General features: G+C 40.1%; 1 protein-coding gene across 5 annotated transcripts; it reads left to right on the plus strand.

The window, feature by feature from the left end:
* The first annotated feature begins 1,323 nt into the window (after positions 1–1,323).
* LOC100562555 (tyrosine 3-monooxygenase) lies at positions 1,324–26,033 on the plus strand. Of its 5 annotated transcripts, none has more exons than XM_062983047.1 (12): positions 1,324–1,514; positions 3,990–4,164; positions 4,695–4,783; positions 5,836–5,903; positions 6,585–6,635; positions 8,831–8,976; positions 13,383–13,518; positions 15,114–15,183; positions 17,644–17,700; positions 19,220–19,315; positions 21,503–21,636; positions 22,536–26,033. In XM_062983047.1, the coding sequence occupies exons 1-12, from the start codon at positions 1,383–1,385 to the stop codon at positions 22,693–22,695; spliced, it is 1,314 nt and encodes a 437-aa protein (XP_062839117.1). In that variant the 5' UTR covers positions 1,324–1,382; the 3' UTR covers positions 22,696–26,033. The 5 variants fall into 5 exon arrangements, with proteins under 5 accessions (XP_062839117.1, XP_062839119.1, XP_016849139.1 ...); XM_016993650.2 differs by lacking the exon at positions 1,324–1,514 and adding an exon at positions 2,647–2,807; XM_008110579.3 differs by lacking the exon at positions 1,324–1,514 and adding an exon at positions 2,647–2,801.
* Positions 26,034–26,369: the final 336 nt, after the last annotated feature.

Below are 26,369 nucleotides of genomic sequence, written 5' to 3' on the forward strand. Positions count from 1 at the left end.
TTAAGGAGAATGATGGAAGTGAAGCCGCAAATGTCTGAAGCACTAACGTTGGAGAACTACTGCTCTAAGAGACAGCTTTACAAACTAAAAAACCGAAACGTCAGGAGAGAATGCTTCTGGAACATTACTATATAGCCCTGAAAACTCACAGCAACTTAGTGATTCCGGCCATGAAAGCCTTTAACAACACATTAAAAATCCCAGGATTCTATAGAAAGCACAGTGAGGGATCGAAGTGGGATAAAATTGTTATAATTGTGCAGTGTAGATGACTCAAATCAAAATAAACTCTATATTTTCAGGATATATTTTCTTACAGAAAAAAAACAGTGTGCTTTTGCTGCCTGAAATCCTGCCTGTTTCCAGTAAAAGGAAAGATTGGATTGATTGGTTGATTGGTTTGTAAATGTGTAAATAGATAAATATGTAGGAAGCACACTAACATAAAAAAGTTGTTCAGGGGACAAATAATGGAAAAATTTTAAGAACTCCATCTAAAAATGAAGGAGGAAAAAAAAAGAGACCAAGCTATGGATTCTAAGGATTCTATACTACCATATAATCCAGATTATCGCATCGGATAATCCACATTATCTGCTCTGAACTGGATTATGAGTCTACACTTTCTTATAATCCGGTCCAAAGCAGATAATCTGGATTTTATATGGCAGTGTAGAGGGGGTCTGAAATTAAGCCAATATAATATTGCGCATTTTATGCCATAGTTTCAACAAGACTGAGGGGGTTGTGGATATTTAATCATGACGAGGAATTCAAAGAGAACGAATGGTCATTATTGATCATGGATTGGAGCCCCCGGTGGAGTAGTGGGTTAAAGCCTTGTGACTTGAAGGTTGGGCTGCTGATCTGCAAGTTGCCAGGTTCAAATCCCACCCGGAGAGAGCGGATGAGCTCCCTCTATCAGCTCCAGCTCCATGCGGGGACATAAGAGAAGCCTCCCACAAGGATGGTAAAACATCAAAACATCCGGGCGTCCCCTGGGCAACGTCATTGCAGACGGCCAATTCTCTCACTCCAGAAGCGACTTGCAGTTTCCCAAGTCGCTCCTGACACGAAAAAAATAATAATCATGGATTGATCGTGGGCCGCTGGCGTCTTTTTGACTCTCCTCACTGGATCATATCCATCCCTATTTGCGAGACCTGGAGGCGGAGAGCGCTTCCTTCCCCTGGTGCCACCCAGAAGCGCAGGGCGGCGATTCCTATCTTCCCCAGACGTCGGGGAGAATGGGAATTGAGGTCGATCCCCTCTGACGCATCCTGTCGCCCTCCACCTCCTGCCTCTTCAAAGGAGAGCTTGATGCCCTTTCGGGGAGGGAACCAAATCCTCCCAGGAGACCCGAAGAAGCCGTTCTTCCAGGGATGGAGCCGTCGAAATTATGGGGAGACCGTCCCCGCGCCCCCAAAGAGGCTGAAAGAGAGAGACTTTGCCTCACCTTCGCCCTCCGCGGCGGGAAAAGAACAGGCATCGCCCGCGCAGCCCAAGCCTTCGAGGTACCGCTTTGCCTTGCCTTCCTTGGCCCTTTCCGCACCTTGGATCCCGAGAAACAGGGCTTTTCTCCCCCCGCCAACCCTGAGCTTTCCACCTCTTGGAAGAGCACCTTGCATGTATGCTAACTGAGAGAGCGCTAAAAGGGGGTGATTTGGATAGCCAGTTGTTTCCTTCCGTGTTCACCTATACATTCCTTTGATCTGGGCAGTTTACTAAAAGCACAGCTCTCTTTGCACCTTCTTTGTTTTTTGTTTTAGAATCCCAAAGTTGGAAGAGACCCCCAACCCCATTCTGCCATGCAAGAGCACACAATCAAAGCACCCCTGACAGATGGTCATAGGGCAAGGGCTGCAGTCATATTTTTTAAATTTACAGCATTTATATTCCACCCTTCTCACTCCGAAGGGGACTAAGGGAGGATCACAGAACACATACATGGCAAACATTCAATGCCGTTATACACAGACAGGACAGACAACAGTACAGATAGAGGTACAGTAGAGTCTCACTTATCCAACACTCGCTTATCCAACGTTCTGGATTATCCAACGCATTTTTGTAGTTAGTGTTTTCAATATATCATGATATTTTGGTGCTAAATTCGTAAATACAGTAATTACTACATAGCATTACTGTGTATTGAACTACCTTTTCTGTAAAATTTGTTGTATAACATGATGTTTTGGTGCTTCATTTGTAAAATCACAACCTAATTTGATGTTTAATAGGCCTTTCCTTAATCTCTCCTTATTATCCAACTTATTCACTTATCCAACGTTCTCCTGGCTCGTTTATGTTGGATGAGACTCTACTGTATATAGAGGCATTTTTCATCTTCAGTGTCCTGGAGGTTGTGCTCAATTCTGGCCATGCTGTTGCTCCACCTTCCATGTCGAAGATGTCTTCCATGTCTTCCATGTCCATCTTCCATGTTCACAGACTTCCCTCTTTTTTGATCTCTGGCATTTTTCTTGTATTTCCTTATGGTACCATTAAAATATCTCCCCGCTTAAGCGGTACCTATTTATCTATTCACATCTGTTTTCAATCTGCTAGGTGGGTAGTGAGCTGGGCTGAAGGTCGAGTACTCACCCCCCCCCCTCCTTTTAAACTGCCCACATTTCAATTAGTAAGATTTATTGCAGCTGGTGGTTAACCTGCTGTGCTAAAGCCACACCTTCATGGGAATGGATCTTATTCACTTCAGCAGGGCAACAATCACATGGCTTTTCAGATGCTGAACTAACTCCTTCCATTCCTCACCATTGGCTATGTTGGCTAAGGTAAAGGTAAAGGTAAAGGTTTTCCCCTGATGTTAAGTCCAGTCATGTCTGACTTTGGGGGTTGGTGCTCATCTCCATTCCTAAGCTGAAGAGCCGGTGTTGTCCGTAGACACCTCCAAGGTCATGTGGCCGGCATGACTGCATGGATCGCCATTACCTTCCCGCCGGAGCGGTACCTATTGATCTACTCACATTGGCATGTTTTCAAACTGCTAGGTTGGCAGGAGCTGGAGCTAACAGTGGCCGCTCACGCTGCTCCCGGGGTTTGAACCTGGGACCTTTCGGTCTCCAGCTCAGGAATTTTGAGTGGGGGGAGTTGAAGGAGGAAAACCATTTCCCCCATTTTCGTTGGTTATTCTCCCCCTCCCCCCATGTCATAAATATTTGTTGTTTTGATCAGGCAACATGGGGGGGGGGGGACAGGAACACAGGGAGAAATGATTTAACTCCTTCAGGTCCTACTTACCTATCTGACCACATCTCCTCATACCAATCTGCCCAAATGTTATGTTCTTTTAGCGAGGCCCTCCTTTAGTTGCTGCCACTATCACAAATGTGTTTGTATGAGAGAGGGCCTTCTCGGTGGCTGCTCCAACTCTTTGGAACTTCCTCCCCAAGGAGGTTAAAACAGCCCCTTCCCTGACATCTTTTAAAAAGCAGCTAAAGACCTTCCTGTTTGTTCAAGCTTTTGATGAAGACACTCAGCTGTAATAGGAAGGCTAACTCTTATTGAGTCGTGCTAATGTTTACCATCTGGCTTGCTGAGTTGCCTACAATAACTGTATTAGACAAATGTTTTTAAATATGTTTATTTATTTCTTATTGTAAATTTGTTTTTATAAGTTATTGTTTTACATATGTATATTGTTTTGCATTGTCTTTTATATAATAGGCAAACTTAGGCCCACCAGATGTTTTGGACTTCAACTCCCACAATTCCTAACAGCCTCAGGCCCTTTCTTTTTCCCCTTCAGCCACTTAAGCTGAGTTGAAGTCCAAAACACCTGGAGGGTCCAAGTTTGCCATGCCTGGTGTAGATGCACCATTAATTGGTTCTTTTGAGGCAGAAGGGGAATTGTATTCCTGGTTTGCTGACTTCCTTGTTATTTTGTTTTTACTTTTGGGAGCACTTTTTAACAATGTCATTGGACACACTGTATAATACATTTGTTTGACCATGACTGTCTTCTACAGCTATTTGGAGTCAAAATCGACCACCTGGAAACGAGGCCCATTAGAATTTGGAGAAATACTGATGAGGATCTTGAGGTTTTTGTGAGGTGTGAGGTTCCAAACTGTAAAGTCAGCAACCTTATCAGTTCTTTAAAGGAAGTGGCTGAAGATGTGAAGACAAAGAGAGAAGAGAAAAGTATGTAAGCCACACTTTGGCATTCACTTGAAACAGAAATCATACATCAGAAAGAAGCACCAAAATCCCATCAAAGATGCCAGAAGCATAGGGTCCAGCCCTCCTTTCATTTAATGTGTGTCTTAAGATGGAATTAAAAAGGGATTAAAGACAAAGCAAAACAAACAAAAAGCTGATAAAAAAATCTAAACACAAACAGCCTATCATTAAACCATTTCTAATTTTAAAAAGTCTGATATCATTTAGAAACACAACCAGAAATATAAAAATACAGCAGACAACCCTATCAAAAAGACTGACCATAGATTACTGATTTCCTTCTCTCTCTCTTTAAAATCTTACTTGAAGGGGGGAGGAGATGAACAGAAGTGGACTTGACAGAGCAAATCATACAAATCTTCAGTAACTAACTTTGCAAAAACTGCAAGTCTTCCTGTCCACCTGGTTGATAATGCTTGTGCTCTTGTATAATGTCCAGGAAAAATACAGACACTATATCCTCACTATGCTATTTATATTCTTGCCAACAGCTCCCTGGTTCCCTAAGAAAATAAGAGATCTTGACCAGTGCCATCGCCTGATCACCAAATATGATCCAGGTTCAGATCATCACCACCCAGTAAGTTATGGGTATACTTTCAAGGGTATCTAAGCCTAAAGGCAATAAAATGCCTATTAAATATGAACATGAATAATTAGCAATAAATCGTTGTAGTTAAAGTGCTGTCAAACTGCATTAATTCTACAATATAGATTTATCCTTAGAACATTGCACAAAGAGATATTTAGTACAGTAAATAAAACAATGAAGAAAAATCTTGTTCTGTCAATGCTATGGCTCTATTGCCAAAGTTTTTCTTGTGGGAGAAGTGGTAGTGGTGTCAGGAACAGTAAGAAAAAGAAGGAGAAAGTGATAGCAACAACAGGAGGATGAAAAAGGTAATAAGAGGGTGAACAGTCTGGGTCTGAGTTGTCTATTCCATGAATACTTGACTTCAAGGCGTTCCTAAAACAAAGTATTTGCCATTCCACACATTTTCCAAACCATCCCTTCCATAATGCCTTGCCTTTGAGGACTCCCAAACCCAGAAATTCATGAAGCTCAGAGTCAGCCCCCAATTCCCAATGCCTCTTTTCTTGCTGATCACCCATATAGTAAGTGGGTTGATTGTAAAACAACACACAAAATAGTCCATTGACAGTTTGCTACAGTAGGATCCTGGGCAAGATCTCTGTTATCTTCATAAAGTGTTATTAAAGAGAAACTCGTGAATTGAGGCTATCATACTTAGGCCATATCATGACAAGAGATGACTCACTAGAAAAGATGCTAATGCTGGTGAAGTGGAGGGCAATAGGAAAAGAGATAGACTGTAATCTAGATGGATGGACTCAATCAAGAAAGCCATGGCTCTGAGTCAGCAAGATCTGATCAGAACTGTTGAGAATAGGGTGACTCGGAGGTCTTTCATTCATAGGCTCATTATAAATCAAAGCTGATTTGATGGCTGTTAACAGCAAAAATAACTGTTAAGATACTTTACTCCATATTTTAAATTAAGTGTTGCTTAATTTCCAAATTCACCTCTCATTTTCCCAGCTAAATTCAAACTCTATAAGTGTGCATTTTTGGTTGATTTGACTGAAGAAGTATTTTCCTTCTATTTTTAGGGATACAGTGATCCAGAATACAGGAAGCGCAGAGCCTTTATTGCTGACTTGGCCTTTAACTTCAGACAGTAAGTAAAACAACAGTCCAGAATTAAACAAAAACATGTTTGGTTTTTTATTGTCCATATTCTCTTGTGGTATATGGTCTGGTTTTCTCTGTTTGCAAGTGTTTCTGGGATTGATGGGAAGTTGAATTTTAATTAAGATGTGTAGAATGCTTATTGCTGGAAAATTGGGATAATCACCAAAAGAAAGGGAGAATGCTAAAAGGTATTGAATCAAAATTCCTTGAATAAAATCCAAATACAGTAGAGTCTCACTTATCCAACATAAACGGGCCGGCAGAATGTTGGATAAGCGAATATGTTGGATAATAAGGAGGCATTAAGGAAAAGCCTATTAAACATCAAATTAGGTTATGATTTTACAAATAAAGCACCAAAACATCATGTTCGACAACAAATTTGGCAGAAAAAGTAGTTCAATACACAGTAATGCTATGTAGTAATTACTGTATTTATGAATTTAGCACCAAAATATCACGATATATTGAAAACATTGACTACAAAAATATGTTGGATAATCCAGAACATTGGATAAGCGAGTGTTGGATAAGTGAGACTCTACTGTAGTTGATTGTCCAAAACTCAAGATGATAACACCTAGTAGACTGTGAAACCAAAATAACAATAGCTCATTTGTGGTATCCAAATAGATTTGAATCAAGTGCTATCTCTTCTCTTCCACAGCGGAGACCCATTACCAAGAGTTGAGTACACTGCACATGAAACTGCTACATGGTAAGCTTATGATTTTCATAATGGTGTCTAGTGTGGTGGCCAACAAAATAGAGATGAGGATGTAAAATGTTTCCTTCAGTTTTGGTGAAGCCATCCATTTAGTTTTGGTTTAGGCGCAGCAGGGTTATCTTTACTAGTGGTTGCTCAGATCTACTGTTTGATCCCCACAGAGCACTGTGTGTTTACATAGTATCTTGTCTGATGCCATTTGCTTTGGCATTGGTTCTCAGCTCACTTTCTTTCCCAAACACTGTTACGGAACAAATGTCTTGCAGGTTTTTATTTGTTGTTGTTGTTGTTTTACAGCAGCAGAAGAAAGAGAAAATACAATATCCAAGCAGAAAAAAGGCCATTATATTTAGTCAGTCTTTCTAAGAATGATCTCAACTTGTATAAAATAATATTTACATATGAAATACAATCCCAAAATTGAATTTGAGGGAAAGAAGCAACCCCCCCCCCCCCGCTTTTCCATAGGCTTTCTATTGCATAATGGCATTGCATGAGGTGGCGTAGTGGGTTAAAGCCTTGTGACTTGAAGGTTCGGTTGCTGACTTGAAGGTTACCAGTTCAAATCCAACCTGGGGAGAATGTGGATGAGCTCCCTCTACCAGCTCCAGCTCCATGCGGGGAAATGAGAGAAGCCTCCCACAAGGATAGTAAAAACATCAAAACATCCAGGCATCCCCTAGGCAATGTCCTTGCAGACGGCCAATTCTCTCATACCAGAAGTGGCTTGCAGTTTCTCAAGTCGCTCCTGACATTTAAAAAAGAGGTTTTCAAAACAAACAATGTGAAACACTAAATATATTTTATGCATTGGAACAACATTCACATTTTTATATTAAAGGTGCAATCTTAAACATAGCTCCTAAGCAAGCATCAATATAGTGCACCCTTGGTATGTGCTGGGATTTGATTTCAGGACCCCCCTGTGGATGGTCAAGTCCCATTATATACAATGGCATAGTAAAATGATGTCCTTTATATAAAGCAGCAATTCTAAATTTGCTTTTGGGATATTTTTAAAATATTTTCAAGCCTTGGATAGTTGAATCCTTCAATATTGGTGGTTCCCAACCTGAGGTCTATGGACCACCAGTGGTCTGCAAGAATTAAAATATGATCCGCGGCTTCACTGTTACTACTACGGATAATAACACAGCCTAACCATTTTTTTTCTTGGTATCTTCTTGGGAACCACTGTTCAATATGAAGAGCTAACTTTACTAGTTTTGCATGTATCTGAGAATTTTATTCCGAAGAAGAATTCATTGTGTTCTTCTTTCTGTTGACTATGACTGCAAGGTAAAAACCAGAATTCGTATCAGAAAAACAAATGTCATGTGGCTTTACTACGGAACCTGTAACCAAAATGGTATATGAGTGATAGGGTAATTGTTGCATTCTTTCCCATCATTTTTGACTTATGACAGTCCTAAAGGAAACTACCATATAATTTTCTTGGTAGGATTTCTTCAGAAAAGGTTTGTTATTGCCTTCCTCTGAAGCTGATTGTGACTTGTTAGAGGTAACTCCATAAGTTTCCATAGCTGAGCAAGGATTTGAACATTAGAGTTCTAGTCCGTGCTCAGCTCACTGGTTCTTCAGTAATAGGGTTGCAAGATGAAATATAGGACAGTGGCCCTGTACTTTTCATAAAAACATAGAAGCAGAGTTGGAAGTGGCTTTCTGGGTCAGAGTTCAATCCATGCTCAGTGCAGAAACCCCAGCTAAAGCATCCTCAGTATCCAGAGAAAGAGAACCCACCACCTCTATAGGCAATTGGTTCCACTTCCAAACTGCTCTTTATGTTAAGAAGTCCATTCTGCTATTCAATCAAAATCTACTCTTTTGTAACTCCAAACCATTAGAGTCAATAGAGAACAATCTGCAAACTCCACATCCATGCATGTCCATAGACACAATGCCACAGCATGCACATCTCTGCTCTCACAATGTCAAACCGAATGCAAATGTTCTACATCAGATAAAAATGCCAAGTAGTTCTGCAGGAGAACTTAGACATGCGTAAGGTGCCAACAAGATTCTGCTTAAAATCTGCTCCTTTTCTCACTTGGCAATATGAACAGCCTGGTAATTAAAATCCCATAAGAGTAGGAATACTGCATGGGTCATATAAGCGATACTGCTCCTAGCAAAGTTAATAACCACCTAAATGTGGTTGTCTTCAGGAAAGAAATCTATCAGAAGCTGAGCAGTCTGTATCCCACTCATGCCTGTAAACGGTACCTGGAAGCATTCGACCAGCTTGAAAAATACTGTGGATACCAAGCAGACTGTATCCCTCAACTGCAAGAGGTTTCTGCATTTTTAACAGGTAAGCTAGTGTGGCACCATCCTTCCAACTCTAGCAGCAAGACCTTGGACACCAAGACAACTCTCAGACCTGGGTACTTTAGCAGAGACCATTAGCCCAAGGTTCCCTGCCTCTCTTCCCCTTATGGTTGGATTTGGCAGAGAAGCTTGCTATGGGTTCCCATCATTTTAAAGTTCCTTCAGTGCATAGGGTATCTGACCTACCCCATGCACTGAAGGTACATAGTATGGTCTGCTCTTGTTTAGTAGACCATAATAATAATAATAATAATAATAATAATAATAATAATAATAATAATAATAATAATCTTTATTTATACCCCGCCACCATTTCCCCAACGGGGACTCGGGGCGGCTTACATGGGGCCATGCCCAGAACAATACAATATAACAAAATATAATAGAACAACAAATCATAGCACATTAAACAACAATAAAACAACAACAATAAAAGAAAATATACACTACATTAAACAAGATCAAAAGAACAATAAAACCAAGGGCAATAAAACCACATGAGCACTAGGTTAAAACTCAGGGTGAGAAAGGAAGTAGGAGTAAAAACCACAGAGGACAGGGTCATAAAGTGGCGGTGCAATATGGAGGACAAATATTGAAGGAGAGCAGCAAAAGGGATTTATCTAGTGATTACTCTCCAAAGGCACAATGGAAGAACCATGTTTTCAGGTCTTTCTTAAAGGCTGCTAATGTGGGGGCTTGCCTAATCTCACCGGGCAGTGAGTTCCACAATCGGGGGGCCACAGTAGAGAAGGCCCTCTCCCTTGTTCCCACAAGGCGGGCCTGGGATATAAGCAGTGGCGACAGGAGAGCCTCCCCTGACGATCGAAGGGATTGGGCAGGTTTATGATAGGAGATACGGTCACGAAGGTAGGTGGGTCCCAAACCGTTTAGGGCTTTATAGGTGATGGTCTGCACCTTGAATTGGGACCGGAAAATAAACGGCAGCCAATGGAGCTCCTTGAACAAGGGAGTGGATCTCTCCCTGTAACTCGCCCCAGTTATTAGTCTGGCCGCTGAACGCTGGACCAATTGTAATTTCCGGGCCGTCTTCAAGGGAAGCCCCACGTAGAGCACATTGCAGTAGTCCAGTCTAGAGGTAACTAAGGCATGGACCACCGTGGTCAAGTCAGACTTCACGAGGTATGGTCGCAGTTGGTGCACGAGTTTTAGTTGTGCGAAAGCCCTTCCGGCCACCGCCGACACCTGCGCCTCAAGCGTCAACGCTGAGTCCAGGAGGACCCCCAAACTGCAGACCTGTGATTTCAGGGGGAGTGCAACCCCGTCCAGCACAGGTTGCCACCCGATACCCCGATCAGATGGGCGACTGACCAGGAGGGCCTCTGTCTTGTCAGGATTGATCCTCAGCTTGTTCCTCCTCATCCAGTCTGCCACAGCGGTCAGGCACTGGTTCAGCATCCGAGGGGCTTCCTTGGAGTCAGATAGGAATGAGTAGTGGATTTGCGTGTCATCTGCGTAGAGATGGCAACGCCCTCCAAAACTCTGGATGACCTCTCCCAGCGGTTTCATGTAGATGTTGAATAGCATGGGGGATAGGATAGACCCTTGCGGGACCCCACAGGTCAATGGCCAGGGGTCCAAGCAGGTGTCCCTCAGCTTCACCATCTGGGAACGACCCTCCAGGAAAACATGAATCAACACTCTGATGTGACAGCAAAAAAGACAACATAATTCCACAACATATTACAGCAATATCACAACTAGATCAAAGAAAGTAATTGTCCCACTCTGTTCTGCTTTTTTAGCAACAGCAGGAGAATGAAGAAACAAAAAATGGCTAATGGTGTACTCCCAAAACTGGACTGCAGGTGGAGTAGGATGAATATGATATTGGGTTATTTTAAAGCCCAATTCTGAATGATATTTTGGGGACTCTTCCAACGTGATCATCATGACAGTGCCAGTTAACCACAGGAAAATTTTTCTATATATCTAGGCACAGGAAGGCTGCATGATTTTCAAGTAATTAAATAGTATATGAGAGAGACCGTATTATTTTTTGGGCTGCATATATTGGTATACTGAAATGACTGGATTTTAAGGCAGGAGAAGTGACAGCCAAAGAATAAAAGCAGTTTTATGTGGCAGCAGAGTTTGGCAGCCAAGAGAATGGGGCTTTGTTTCTATAGGTTTCTTTAGGGCAATTGGTCATGACTTTTCTTTCAACTCTCTTTGGGTTTCCAGAAGACATTAAGCAATTTGTCCAAGAAGACCCTGTCTCACCTCCAGTTCTTTATTGCAAACTTATTTTTATTGGAGAGCAATAAAATATAAGTAAAATTTCCCATGTTACACATTAATAAAAACAAAAGTCCTTTTCAGCTTTGCTCCCACCTAACAGACATGGCAGAGTGAGAGCCCCTAGAGTGCCATAGTTTAGGAATACGAGCTTGGTTTTCTTCTTTGTTTTCTAATAGACGTGTTATCTAATTTTCAGATGACTCAATGAGGATTTGTTAACCTGAGAAAATTGGGGAATCATTTAGCTAAAAAAGCACAATGTTTGCATCGGATGGAGAATGGGAACATATAACTTTATTTCAAAGCTAAAAAGAAAGGGCTTTCCAAGAGAGAGACTGTATCCAACATCTGGGAAAGATATTTTTATGGCATTATAGAATGCATGAAAATGGTATGAAGCTAAGGTAGTAGCAGTGCCTTGTAGCTATCAGTCCATAAGTTTAAGATTTATTTATTTATTTACCAAAAATGTCTGCTTCCTTCCTAGCACAGAGTCTACCCTTCACCAGGTTGGCTGGTTTAGATACAATGACTAGTAGATGCTGGGTGAACAATTTCAGCATATCTGAGAACTCTAAAAACCCACCGGTAGTGAGGTATACAATACAGCCACTGTGACAACATAATGTGGAAATTTTGTGGTGCTCCTTAGAGTCATCAACCCCCTTCCTGTATTATCTTAAAATTAAAAAGGTACATCAAAATGTACATTCTCGGAAAATTGTGTTTCCGAGAATCTAATTCACCATTTAAACAAGGAATATATTCCCATTTGCCTTGCTTTAAACAAACAGGGAGGGAGGTTGTATCTCCATTATTATGCCTCCACAGCGTTATGGAGAACACAAAATAGTGAATCTCACATGCGGCCCACAAACAGTATATGTCTATAGTAGAGTTGGAAGGAGGCTTAAGAACCATCTAGTCCAGTGATTCTCAATCTGTGGGTCTCCAGATGTTCTTGCCTCCAACTCCTAGAAACTGACTGGGGTTTCTGGGAGTTGAAGGCCAAAATACCTGGGGACCCACAGGTTGAGAACCACTGATCTAGCCCATGCCATGCACAACTATCCATTTTGAAGTGTGGCTACTCTGATATCAGGCTTCCATATCTCTTCTACAAGTAAGGTAACCACTCTGCACTTCTTCCAGCCATAGCACTCTCCACCATCTGAAAAATAAAACCCAAAAACAACAACCATCATACAGATGATGAAATAGCTCCCTCATTATTTACACTTCTTATCCTATATAGCACTCCAGACTTCCGCTAAAAACAAATGTCCCTGAAAAGTGACATTTTCCTGTTTACTGAGCTCCAAAGTCCACTTAGGCTGCAGTTATATGGTAGCAGCCTTATGGAACATTGCCCCTCCTCAAATAAGAATACTATTCTCTGGTGAATTTTTCCACCAATCTGCAAATGTTTAGAATTGCAGTAACCAAAACTTTAATTGAGCAATTGGAAATATGCTTTAGATCTCCATAGAATTGGGCTGTGAATGGTAACACATCCCATATAGCAGTGGTTCCCAACCTTTGGTCTTCCAGGGGTTTTGGACTTCAAGTCCTAGAAATCACAGTGATCTCACCAGCTGTTAGGAACTGTGGCAGCAGAAGTCCAAAACACCTGGAAGACCAAAGCTTAGGAACCACTGCTACACAGTATGATCCCCCTCCCATATCCACAGAGAATACATTCACAAACTTACCATGGAAGCAGGAAACCTTGGATAATAGCGAACCCTATTGAAATGAATTACTTCTTTCAGGAGTTACTGTAGAGTTGCCCTGGAGGACTTAGAAAATGCCTATAGAGGATATATTTTGCCAGACAGAACCATGAGTACTTGTCTTACAATGTGAGGGTTGAACTGGATAAGAGTTCTAGATATAAATGATTTTCAGTGTTTCAAACTACAATGCTAGATATTTACAGAAGGAAAATTTCATTGGCAATGGAAGGAAAATTTCATTGAAGGTCAGAATTCTTATTTGGAGGCTGTATTTTCCTTCCCCCGCCCTTGCTGATGCCACCCGGATTGATGTCATGCTGATTTCATTAACATTTCTCGATTTTATATACACTTCAATTTATGGTAATTGCTCTGTTAATTTTTCTTCCAGAAAGGACAGGATTTAAGTTGAGGCCAGCCGCAGGGCTTCTATCTGCTCGGGACTTCCTTGCCGGATTGGCGTTCCGTGTCTTTCAGAGTACACAGTACATCAGGCACTCATCGTCCCCTATGCATTCTCCCGAACCGTGAGTAGGAGTGAGGTGGTCCTGTAATAGCTCTCAGCCCTGGCTAACAAGGACAGTAGTGGTTCCATATACATTGGACTGGCGCTTTGCATAAACATGATATTTCAGTTTTGCCAGGACTGGGACGTGAGGAAAGTAGCTTGGAGTGGGAGGAATATAAAGGAAAACTTCAGGGTTCTCACACACTTTGGCATGAGTTTTATTTTCACTGTCAACTTCAATTATTTATGACATGTTCACACACAACACCCTTCTCTGTCCGCACCAACCCTTCTCAGATCCTACACTCCTTTTTTTGAGGAGGAAGATCCATATTTTACTATATTATGCTTGTTTTCCGAATGTTGACATTAGAGTCCAATATCAGCATTTGAATTGCCAAAGTCCACTTAATTTTTTCAAAACTTGTGGAAATTTGTCTTAAGTTCAAACCACACAGGAGGCTGATCATATGTAATGCTCCCCCCGCCCCACACATACACATACAATGCTACATTTTTTGGACCAAATGAATTGTCCTTTGGTTGATTAATATGTAAGACATCATACAGCTGCCAGCTGGTGTTCCACTTTAAAATGAACACACACACTTGCACCTCATGTTTTCAAATAAATGTGGATTTGACACACCTCATGTGTCAAATCCACAAATGTGGAGGGCCAATTGTAATGGTAAATTACGTATGCATTCATGTATATAATCGGTTAGTACTAGAATATGAGCAATAATTTGCAGGCAGGTTTAAATTCTATAGAGGGAAGCCATGGCTTTTCTTAAAATGCTGGGATGACTTGATTTGCTGGATTAATAAACATTATCTTAAGGCAAGATTGATCAGTTTGTAGAGATTTTAGAATTTAATGTGAAAAAGCTCAATGTTTTCTCATCCCCTTGGGTACAGATGCAGGTGAGACAGGCTGCTTCTTGCTCTCCTGAGTTTCCACCCTCCCCTGTCCCAAGCCAATGAGAAGCTACAGTAGAAAACACCACCAACATTTGTCCAGCCAGCTTTACTGTTGCTTTAGGAGAGATGTTCTGCATGGTGCTAAAGGGATTTATGTTTTGTGCACCATCCAAAACAGCATATACACATGCATAATGTAGAGTCAAACACATGTATGTCATGAGCAAGATTCCAACCAGTACAAGGATCTGGACATCAGCAGCTGTATGGACTCTGATGCTATCAGTTTCACCACTGATAGTTCGCCCTACAGCAGTGGACAAGAAGATGGGGGAAAAGACATTCAAGTAAAGCAATGGAAAATTCCAGAGAAGATCTATTATTACAATTTGTTTATTACAATATTTATATCCTGCCCTTCTCATCCAATAGGGGACTTACAATAAAACACATATATAAAATTGTACAATACATTGTGAATCAATTAAAAAGTTATTAAATTACATCAGACATTCATAAAAACACATAAAATACAGATGGGCATGTTCAAGTCTAAAAGACTGGGTCTGTCAATTGAATTCCAGATCTATGTACATTTTCTGGATTTGCAACACGGCCACCACATGTTGCCAGACAAAAAGGAAGAAACTCATTTTATGACATGTTTTAAACATAGTTTTGTTTTCACAGGGATTGCTGTCATGAACTGTTGGGCCATGTTCCCATGTTAGCTGATAAGGATTTTGCCCAATTCTCACAGGTAATGTTGCTGTTGTGCAGACAGAGAGAAGCTTAAGAGGTTTTGTAAGTGGAAATATTCAAGTTCAACTCTTGGAATTTGCACCAAAAATGATGATATAGTGACAGGAAGATTCTCCATGATACCCTGAAAATCAGAGTAGAGAACATGGAAGGGTAATCAGAGTAGTTATGAAATGTATAGATTCTGCTTTCATAAACTGACAGTGTAAAAAGACAGGAGGAATGACAGAAACATGTCCTTTGGAAATCCTAGGCCTTAATGAAAAGATTAGTAGCATATGTTTGGCACTGTAATTGCAGCATACTACATTTGTTATTGCCACCTGGTGTCTTGGTTTTTAGGCCTGTTTCTGGGGTTATTTGGGGTCCTGATTCAGAAAACAGCATTAGATTGACTGCATCAGTTCTAATTTCTTAAATATGGTTATCATGGTTTTCTGTGGGCAACCAAATGGAAACTGGTAGTTGGCATACATTATGTATCTCAAAAACTAGAGCTCCTGGGGGAAACCAGTGCCATTTTTGGAACCTGTAGGTCAAATATACCCAGAAAGAGGGCTGACATTTGAGACACCAAAATGTGTGTTGACCAGTGTTATTTTTCTTCCCTCTGTGTGTATGAAAAGGGGAAGCTCCTTTAATCTATGCATAGGGACGCATTCATATGCTGTTGTTGAACAACGTGCTCCAGAGCCTTGCCCAGAAAGGGGAGGTTTGATACTGGCCGATAATTGTTTGATTGGGGGGGATCCAGTGATGGCTTTTTAAATAATGGTCTGACAACCACCTCTTTCAAGCTTGCTGGAATTTTGCTGCCACCACCTTCACCCCTCCGCCAGTCCCTCTTGTTTGATTAGCCAGGATGGCAGGGGTCTAGAGCACACGTAGTAGGCTGCTGTCCCCAAGGATCTTGTGCATGTTTTCCGGCTGAACAAGCCAAAAAGAATACATAAGCAAGTGCCTGAGTCATATCCATGGAAACAGTATTCAAACTTATGCCAAAGTCAGAACAGATCTGAGCGACTTTATCTGCAAAGTACGGAGCAAAAGCTTCACAGTGAGCTGTCAACTGATCAGGGATTCCAGTCTTGTGATTCGAAAGTCTTCTGACCAGTCGAAACAGCTCAGATGGACGGTTCTCTGCAGATGCAATGATAGCAGCATTATAATACCTTTTTGCCATGGGATATAACTAGCACTAAAATTAATTATAAGGGAACAACAATATAAGATTTTGTGTTAAGCTGAGAAATGTTGAGCTATATAGCTGCGTACCATGTGGATCTCAAATATTTAATGATGGTTTCAGGCCTTGCTTAAATCACATAGATATGGTAGATTAGGAAAGACTTTATATTAGAAATTCTGTGTGACAAAATAGAGATTCCAATATGAATCTGTTGTATTTTATGTTGTATTTTGGCTTGGTCTCTATTTGAGCTGCCCCAGGTCCCTCCGGAGAGATGGGGCGGGATATAAGAATAAAGCTGTTGTTGTTGTTGTTGTTGTTGTTATTATTATTAAACACTCTTATCTCAAAGCTAATTTCCCATTGAAATGCTATTAATCTCTTCCAGGGCCCTGACCCCCTCCATTTTTTGTTACATGTTTTTAAATAAGAAAAGGTACTTTAAAAATAACATATAATGTATAAATGCACAGTCACATGGAGCAATAAAAAATAAAGATCAACTTTGAAATGGTAGAAGCACAAAGTTGTGGCAAAGGAGCACAAAATGAAGAAACAGAAGCATCATTTTCTTCATACTGTACTCATTCCAGCCACCTTTCCTCTTTTGTTCTCTCTCCCCCTCTCTCTCTGCATGAAGCCAAATATACCAGGAATAAAAACCACAAAAATCAACTAACCTAAAGTTCCTTAGAGCTGACAAGCACAAAGCAGACAGCTATCTCCCAAAGTGGACAAGAGCACGAGGCACGGAGGCTGCTCCCCTGAAGCCCTAAAGCCCTGAACTCTGGTGCTAGTTCTTAACTCAAAATGCTTTTATATTGGGGCACTCTTAAGTAGAGGTTCCACTGTATTATGAACAATTATGATATGATCAATTCAATCAAAGGTGGAAGTGATTAACAGGTCTGCAAAACTAGGTTGAAGCTAAGGATTTATCCTTTGACTTTATAACCCAAAAAGACTGTGTTTTCACCGATATGTGCACAGTAATAGAGAGTACATGTAGCAGTTGGAAATCCTGTCTAAAGAATAATATAATAATATAACAACAAGCAATTAAGACTGTCTGCTTCTAGCATACTTTTCACCATGCTTTAACCTGCCTCCTTTCCCACAATTGTTGGTGAATTTTTAAACTGCTCCTTACATTTTCACTTTGCTGGTAAAACCATTTCTGTATAACAGCGTTGCTTTTACGTGGCTATTTTTGTTGATTTGATTGACTGTTTCTTCCAGTATAGCAATAATACAATATTTTTGGTTTAGGATATTGGACTGGCTTCCCTTGGAGCATCTGCTACAGATATAGAAAATCTATCAGCTGTGAGTATGCATTGCATTGTGATGGTGGATTCATGGAATACCAGCATGCCAGACTCCTTCCATATATAAGACTGCTTTTTAAATTTTTAATTATCACATTGCTATCTTGTAAACTACTTTGTATTTGCCAAAAGTTTTAGTATTTGAGCTCGAAAAACCAAAGCACACATTCTTTTAATCTCCATTATTCCAGTTTTCTTATGAATCAGGATGCTCTGGCATTCTAGCATGATCAAAGTAGAAAACCAACCATAGGTTTAGCTGCAGTTGAAAAATTGGGACACTGCAGGAGAACAGAGGGTTAGGGATAAAATGAATAAGCTGCCCCACCAAATAAGAATAATGTTCTCAAATGACATTTTCTCTCTCCATTACACCAAATTTCTAGCATTGCAGTAAGTCAGACATATAAAATTATTCACTTCTAGAACTCTTACATTTACTGCATAGTAAAGGTAAAGGTTTCCCTTGACGTTAAGTCCAGCCATGTCCAACTCTGGGGGTTGGTGCTCATCTCCATTTCTAAGCCAAAGAGCCGGCGTTGTCCGTAGACACCTCCAAGGTCATGTGGCCGGCATGACTGCATGGAACGCTGTTACTGCATATTCCTCAGTATTTTTCCAGCCACTTTCTTCTGAAAGCTTAATCCTTATTTCTAAAAACTCTACTGAACTTTTTAAAGTGACTGCAGTGGTAGAAATTTGTGTACTGAATGAATATTACATTTGGGAGCCACAATTCTCATAGGGAAGCGATTTCTTCATTTTGCTCCTTATTAGTTGCATTCCCAAAGTGGCGCAAACCCTTGTGCCAGCAGGATTGCTGACTTGAAGGTTGGGTTGCTGACCTGTAGGTTGCCAGTTTGAATCCGGGGAAAGTGTGGATGAGCTCCCTCATGCAGCACCCCATGCAGGGACATGAGAGAAGCTTCCCACAAGGATGGTAAAAACATCAAAACATCCGGGTGTCCCCTGGGCAACATCCTTGCAGATGGCTAATTCTCTCATACCAGAAGCGACTTGCAGTTTCTCAAGTCCCTCCTGACATGAAAAAAAAGTTCAATTTTCACCACCCATTTAGACTTATAGGATCTATATGTTAAGAATAATCTTGCTATCTGTATGTGTAATTAAGACATTGGTCTTAGGCACACGTGCAAATACACCAATTACTCTGGAATCAAAAACTTTTAATCCTGACCACTTGCTGCCCTTAACCTTCTCTGTAGTATTGGTTCTTGGTGACCACAATTCAACTGCAGATCATTATTTTGCTTTCCCCATAGTATGCTAGGCTGATCCATTTGGGGGGCAGGGAAGAGCAATGACTCTTGCCAATAGAAGACCACCTCTCAGAAGCACAGAAATATGGAGAGAAATGTATAAATCAGGAAACAGATGGATGCAGTTTGCATTCTCCATACCAAAATAAGGCAACCTGGTAGTGAGCAGCAGGATGCAGACAGTAGAGGGAGATATGATTTAGGGCAATTTTAAGGATCTCTTTGTGTTTCTATTAGCTCTACTGGTTTACTGTTGAATTTGGTCTTTGCAAACAAAATGGAGCTATCAAAGCCTATGGAGCAGGCCTCCTTTCCTCGTATGGGGAGCTGATGGTAAGTTTTAAAAGCATTTATGTTTCAGTTTTCAAGATATGGGTAACTTCTTCATAAAGATTAGCTGTCTCGAGATAACAGTATTAATTAGATAAGCCTACCAGTTATTATCACTGAAGGACAGTGCTGAGCTTTATGCTCAATTGTACATTTTTTGTATTTATTTGTTTACACAGAAAATAGCATTTTTTGCACAAGAAACAGGATTTATTTTCGTACAGAAAAAATATGATTATGGAAAAGACTGCTTCTTGTGCTGTTTTGTATGCAAAACAACTACATGTGAATTTTGCAGAGAATGAATCCCCACAGAAATCTTATACTGAATTGCAAATAGACTTTGAAAACTATGATTTTCAAATACTTTTTGCAGCAGGAAGAAAATATCTAATATTATTTGTTGCTTCCTTTCAGAGGAAAATTAGTCAAGAATTATATTCTTAGAAAACACAGTATATACTCTTATTTTAAGTTATGGAGATTGCAATTTCTTGTTGACCACTTTAGGTCTGGTTTTGCTACATGAGTTCTTAAGGTCACTCAACATTTTGTCCTTCAGAGTGGAAGAAAAGGTCTATACAACAATGTCTGAATCAAATTTTGGAAGTTACGTTTTTGGACTGTAGCTTTCAGAATCCCCAGTGAGCATAGTCATTGGCTATGCTAGCTAGAGGATCCTTGGAGTTACAGTCCCCAAAGGTAATGATCCCAGCTTCTAGCCTGTTCCCATAACTGACATGGAAGAGCCTGCCTTCTGGCCAACCATTTGTTTTCTGAGGAATAAGAATGTGCCTGAGACACTTTGTTTTGCTCTGTAATTTTTACTGTACTGTCAGCTGCTCTGCATTATATCAAATGAGGCCTCTGTTAACACCCAGCCTGGAGCTCAGCCTGTGTACAGTAAAATGCAACAGCCCATACTTCACAATTGGCAGACCTTACCCTTCTTGCATGCTTTGTTTGTAGAAACACAAGGTTCCCTCAGCTGCTACAAGGTTATATTGGGTCAATTCAACTTTTTGAAGTATAACTTCCCACAGCAAAAATGAAAGATTCTGCTGGAAAGAAATGTGCCTGAGATCCTAAAACCTTTCAGCTTGTATTCACAAGCTGAAACATAATATTGTTGCGTATTATGACTAAGGCATCTGGTTTAGATTTAAAGAGTGTCCTTTCAGAGGTAGCCTATGAACTATACAGTGCTAATGAAGAAATTAGTGTTCCATCTATTCAAAAGTTCATTTTGGTGCCATTTCTATGCAAAACAGCTTTCCCTCCCTCACAGATGTCTTATGCCATCCTTGGGGTAAATTCAAAGGTTGGACAAATTACATTTTTGGAATACAGCTCCCAGGATCTTCTAGTAATCATAGTCACTGGCTAGAAAGGCTGTGGGATTCTGGTAGCTGTTGTACAAAAAGTAACTTATCTTGGCTCTGGACCAACACATTATAAAAATGGGAGTTCTGTGCTTCCTCCAATCTGTTTAACTGAAGAAGTTCTAAAGGCAAATCATCTTTGGTGATGTGTTCATTCTGCTCAGATGGTGACAGTGAAGTTTTTCCAGACCATCTTGATCCTGCTGCTGGCATCCTTTCTCCACAATGGAGAATTGATGGAGAAGAAGAAAGAAACAAAGCAAAAGAATTTTGTGATGTCCTGGGCTGGCTGGGGAGAGAAGTTGTTTAGATTCTGTTGCACTTGTGATGCCCTAACTGGCTGTGTAACAAGGTTTCCATATTTAAAATAACATTAGTAATAACTCCAAACTTTTTTATAACTGGAAAGGGTGATTAGATTTTATCGAACCCACTTCCAAATAAAGTAAGTACAAATTTATCCACAGTTAGAAATATACAACGTTGGATACAAAATATGAGCAAGCCAAGTGAAACAAGCTTGCAGGCAAACATGAAATACCTGCAGGTCTACAATTTATATTTGTTAACTATGAGGGAATTGCTCATCTTGTGGGAGGTGTGGAGTAAGCCGTTCCTCCCTCTAGGGTTGACAATCCTTCAAGTCACATAGTATTCTTAGCATAGATCCCCTTTTTTCTTTCTAGGTCATTTTAAGACAGCATTTTGGATGCTGCCTATTTGCTGAGGTCCAAATCAGCACCTATGTAAACCTCTTTGACATATCAATAAATTACTTTTTAACACTCTCATTACTCTTTCGTGAAAGTATGCTCTATCAGAGAAGCCCGAATACAAACCCTTTGACCCAGATATGATGGTGGTCCAGCCATACCAGGATCAGTCATTCCAGTCCATCTACTTTGTAGCAGAGCATTTTGAAGATGCAAAATCTCAGCTCCAGTAAGTAATGAAAAATGAGACCAATCTGAAAACAATGAACTTGGGTCGCCAGATCTCAGGGCCTGGCCATGGGGCTCCAGTTTTATCTTCGTGAGGCAAGAGGGCAGACACCCTTCACTTTTAGGAAGCTAGGATCCTGGCACAAGGGACGGGCTCTGTGCTAATTTCCAGCTCCGTTAGTAGAGCTTTCTACAGTTTGGAAGGACTGATTCATTTGTTGCAACTTGCAAAAAACTATCCCGGCAACCTGTATATTTTTTCAGTTAGCCCCCCCCCTATTTTCTCTGCTTCCATTATGAGTTTGCCTAGAAGCAAAAAGAAGCAAATAAGCCAAATTAAATGTTCTTTTTCCCAATTGCTTGAGTAAGGGATAACTAATGACTCCCTCAATTTATCTTGATTTGGGAACAGTCCCTTTAGCTAAGAAATTTGTTTTAATTTTCAAACAAGAAAATAATATTTTGTGTTCTCTCTCTCTTTCTGTATTTGCATGACAAGTTGTGAGTAATTTAGTATTTGGTACAAAATGCACAACACTTACTTATTAGGGCTGTCGCAAAGTTTTGGCCCAGAAACCTCAGGGTCTGGGATGATTCTGGCAATGCTACAGTGAACACATGGTACACAGAGATGAGCTGGTTTTTAAAATATTTCCCTGTAAAATATACCATAGATAAATGTGTGGAGAGATACACAAAAGTTCTATAATTCTTGCTACCTTAGTGCTGAGTTTAGAAAGGTTTTTTTTGGACCCACAGTACCCCAAATCCCCAGCCAACCTCTGACCATGTTGTGCTACTCTTTTTTCCTATCCAGTTCACTGTGTGTCAGGAGATGGCAAATTTGCTGTTGAAAAAACAACTGGAAATCCATCTTTTGATTATAATTTCTCTCAACAGGAAATATGCCTTGACACTCAAGAAACCTTTTCCTTTGCATTACGATCCCTTTACATGCAGCATAGAAGTGCTCGATTCACCACGAAAAGTGAAAGAAGTCATCACTCACTTGAAAGAAGAACTGGGAAACCTGTGTCATGCTTTTGAAAGGTTTTCTTAAAAGGATTTGGATTTAATCTTTCATGACGATAAATGTAATGTTAGGAGACATGTACATTTTGCTGGCTTAAATAAATTTGGTATTCAGGTATACTGATGGCACAGCCTGAGAAAATATTTTTAAGAAGAACTGATTAAATGACCTGCTGAAGGCATGCATAACTGGGCAGTAATAGGAAGGTGTTCATCTGTGTACTACAGCAGGGCTTCTTAATTTTTTTTCCAATTGCAACACCTTTCTGCCTGAGAAATTATTATTTGACCCTGGTTATATGTGTATATAAAATAAGTATTAGAAAAATCAAACATTTACCGATATCAAATCAGCATTGGCAAGGCTGGCTAAACAGGCTCCTATTTTGTGGAGCATAGCTGAATCATCCTCTGATTAAGGTATCTGCGAATCTAAGGACCAGACTAATATTGTCACCAGCATTTTAATGGTTGAATTGGGCCACGGCTGGGATGCTGTATTATTCATTTTATGGCAATTTGTACTGTGTTTCCTTTATTTTGAAATTGGACTTTTTGTAATGTATTGTTTTTATCTTAACTGTTGTTATCATTGTTTAATATATGATGTTATTTTACCTCTAATTTTATGTGTTATGGCACTGTATGTGCTTCTGTAAGCCACCCAGAGTCCTTCTGGGAGATGGTGGTGGTGGGGGGGTATGTTGTTGTTGTTCTGCAGAATCCACTAGAAATGCTACACAACAGATTTGTGTAAATGTCTAAAACAGCCATTAGATGACATTTAGAAAACATTTACTGTTGCCAATGTTTTCATGACCCCAACATTGAACTCAGGAACCCCATTTGGGGTTGGGAGCCACAGTTTAAGAAGTGCTGTCTTACAGCATCATCCTATAACTGCTCAGTTCTGGAGAGCTTCCTTGACAAGTGATTATATTCCTTCTTAAAAGTAACATTCCAAGCTATAGTAATGATTCCTAGAACAAAATTGGTTAGCTAGACATTGAATGTGAGTGTGAAAAGCAATATGTTCTTTAAAATGCCCTGAATATTCAGGCTGCCACTGTTTTTTTAAGGGTGCATGGACAGTATAGGATTAATGTATTTTGGCACTACTTTAGCTGCCATGGCTCAGTGCTATAGAAGCAAGGGAGCTGTAGTGATACAAAGCCTTTTCTGCCTCACTAGATCACAAATCCCCCAGTTCTGTTTCTTCCAATGGGATTAGCAGGGTGGACATAATAAGCTGAGAACCAAAGTGTGTGCCCTGGTTCTCCAAATGAGCCTACTTTGATCCTTGCTTCCAAGGGTCAGTCCCAAGATTTTCAGAGAGTCGTCAAAATAAGTAGAAACTATATATATATAAAAAAACTCCCAGCAACCAAGTTTTCATGCAGCTCTAAACTGTTGGTCACTGGCTCAAGGTCAGAAGGTGGGTATTTCCTGTACGGAGGAATGTGCCTATATAGGCTAATAAGAATGTGAACAATCTGTAGTTGAGATGATGTATGATTGTGTTGTAATTTGACAATATTTCTGCTATAACCACCAGATGGCAACGTAACATTGAGAGTCACAATTTCTGCCCTCCCCAAACTGCAATGAAGTAACTTTCCCCCCTTCTTTTGGATTATTTTTTCAGTTAATAGAAAATATACTGTTTGACGTATTGAAGGCAAAAACATGTGTATGCAAAGCTACCGATTTGCTTCACTTTCTCCTGATATGACTTTATCATTTTATTTTTTATTGCCTCTGTGCCCACTATCCTGAAAGGTAAAAAAAATTCTGGCACTAGCCCACGAAGGAGAAGTTCTGTGCTAATAAAAATTGGAGGCATTGTCAAAACAAGGTGTAGATATTGCTCAGTGTTTTTGTCTTACATAGCAGACACATCCACATCACCATAAAAGGGAACGGCCACACTCAGTAATTATTTGTGCTTTTAAGTATTTTCATCTGTGGTCTAAAATGCCATGGGCAGGTTCTTGACAGGAGACGATTGCAGAAAGTATGTAATTTCCTTGTTAGTTCAGCTCTATTGGTTATCACTCTGCACTGGCTTCTAGTCTTGGCACAACTAAAGTCGATATTTGTGACTTATAAAGCACCATATGACTTAGATCCTACTTGAAGGACTCTATTCTATAATAATCATCATCATCCAAAAATACATCACACAGTCCTAGACACTTGGGAAGTGTTCGACTTGGGATTTTGTGATACGAAATCCAGCATATCTATCTTGTTTGCTGTGTCATACAATGTTGTTGTGTCAATAATAATAATAATAATAATAATAATAATAATAATAATAATAATAATGTATTTATACCCCACCACAATCTCCCATAGTGAACCTGGGGTGGCTTACAAAATAGCACACAAAGATGCCATACATAAAATACATAATACATAAAATAAAATACATCAACACGAAAACAATAATAACATTACATAAACCCAATATATAAATTAGATAAAACAACCTCTATTAAAATAGAATCAGTTAAAAGATCCATAGCAGCCCAGCTGAATGCACACAATATAGATATAAAGTGTTAAGTGATTGGCAATCAGGACTGTGCAGAAGGGGCCTTAGTGGCTGCTCCAAAGTATAGGCTGACCCATTCCCTCTTGTTCTTCTATTGCCTAGTAAGCTATTTTATTCAGACATCTTCCATTTAAATGAGGTTGCTGTTGAAAGGAGTTTGAACAAGTTGACTAATATTGTTTTTTCCCCTATGATGTATTTTCATTGTGCATGTGAACAGTTTTTTGTTATATTTTTGTTTTCCTTTATACCTTCCTTTTATACCTTTAATGATGCTGTGATGTATGCTGATGATCAGAATAAAAGGCTGGGCTGTGGCCCAGCTAGTAAATCACCAGCAGTAATAAGAACTACCAACCGAAAGGTGGCCAGTTCAAAGCCCGGTCGGTGTGAGCACCTGACCGTCAAGCCCAGCTCACTGTTTACCTAAGCAGTTTGAAAACAGCTTATAAGCTGTAAGTAGAGAAATTAGGCACCACAAATTGCAGGGAAGGTATTTTATGACACCATAAATAACAAGACCAGAAATGCGGTGACTGAGAGGAAGGTGGAAGGAGGAAGTCCTGATGGCTCTTCATCATAGAGAATGGAGCAACAGCACGCCCTGTGACAAAATCTGAGCGCAACCTCAACCTCCAAGGCACCAAAAAAACTGGACTTCAAGACTACATACCTCCTTCTGTTTGTCTTGTTCTGTCCGGTCTCCAAACAGCATTGAATGTTTGCCATGTATGTGTAGTGTGATCTGCTTTGAGTCCCCTTGGGGAGATAGGGGGGAATATAAATAAAGTATTATTATTATTATAACCCATAACCTATGTAAATTGATTGTCTTCAGTTGTCTTGGTCTTGGTTTATAACAGGGCTTCTTAAACTGTGTGTTCTGACCCCATATGTGGTGCCCTTAGCTCAATGCTGGGGTAACATAAAATTGGCAATAATCAAAGGTTTCTGAACACCATCCAATTACACTAATCTGTTAGCAACAGTGTGAAGTGTTTATGATGGACTCTGCAGAAAATGCTTCAGTTGTACTCCACAAAAAGAAAATCAGCTTGTTTAGCAAGCCTTGCAAATGCTGATGTATTATCAGTAAATATTTTTGTACCTATTATGTATACCTGGAATCATGGGAAAAATTCTCA

Source organism: Anolis carolinensis, chromosome 5 (assembly GCF_035594765.1).
Source record: "Anolis carolinensis isolate JA03-04 chromosome 5, rAnoCar3.1.pri, whole genome shotgun sequence".
Lineage (NCBI taxonomy): Eukaryota > Metazoa > Chordata > Lepidosauria > Squamata > Dactyloidae > Anolis > Anolis carolinensis.

What these genes read in the sequence shown, in the direction of transcription:
- LOC100562555 (XM_062983047.1), top strand. Translation starts at nt 1,383, where the DNA reads ATGGAGCCGTCGAAATTATGGGGAGACCGTCCCCGCGCCCCCAAAGAG. An exon ending in CCTATGCATTCTCCCGAACC is followed by an intron (nt 13,519 to 15,113) that starts GTGAGTAGGAGT and finishes TTGTTTTCACAG; the next exon opens with GGATTGCTGTCATGAACTGT. An exon ending in ATATAGAAAATCTATCAGCT is followed by an intron (nt 17,701 to 19,219) that starts GTGAGTATGCAT and finishes TGTTTCTATTAG; the next exon opens with CTCTACTGGTTTACTGTTGA.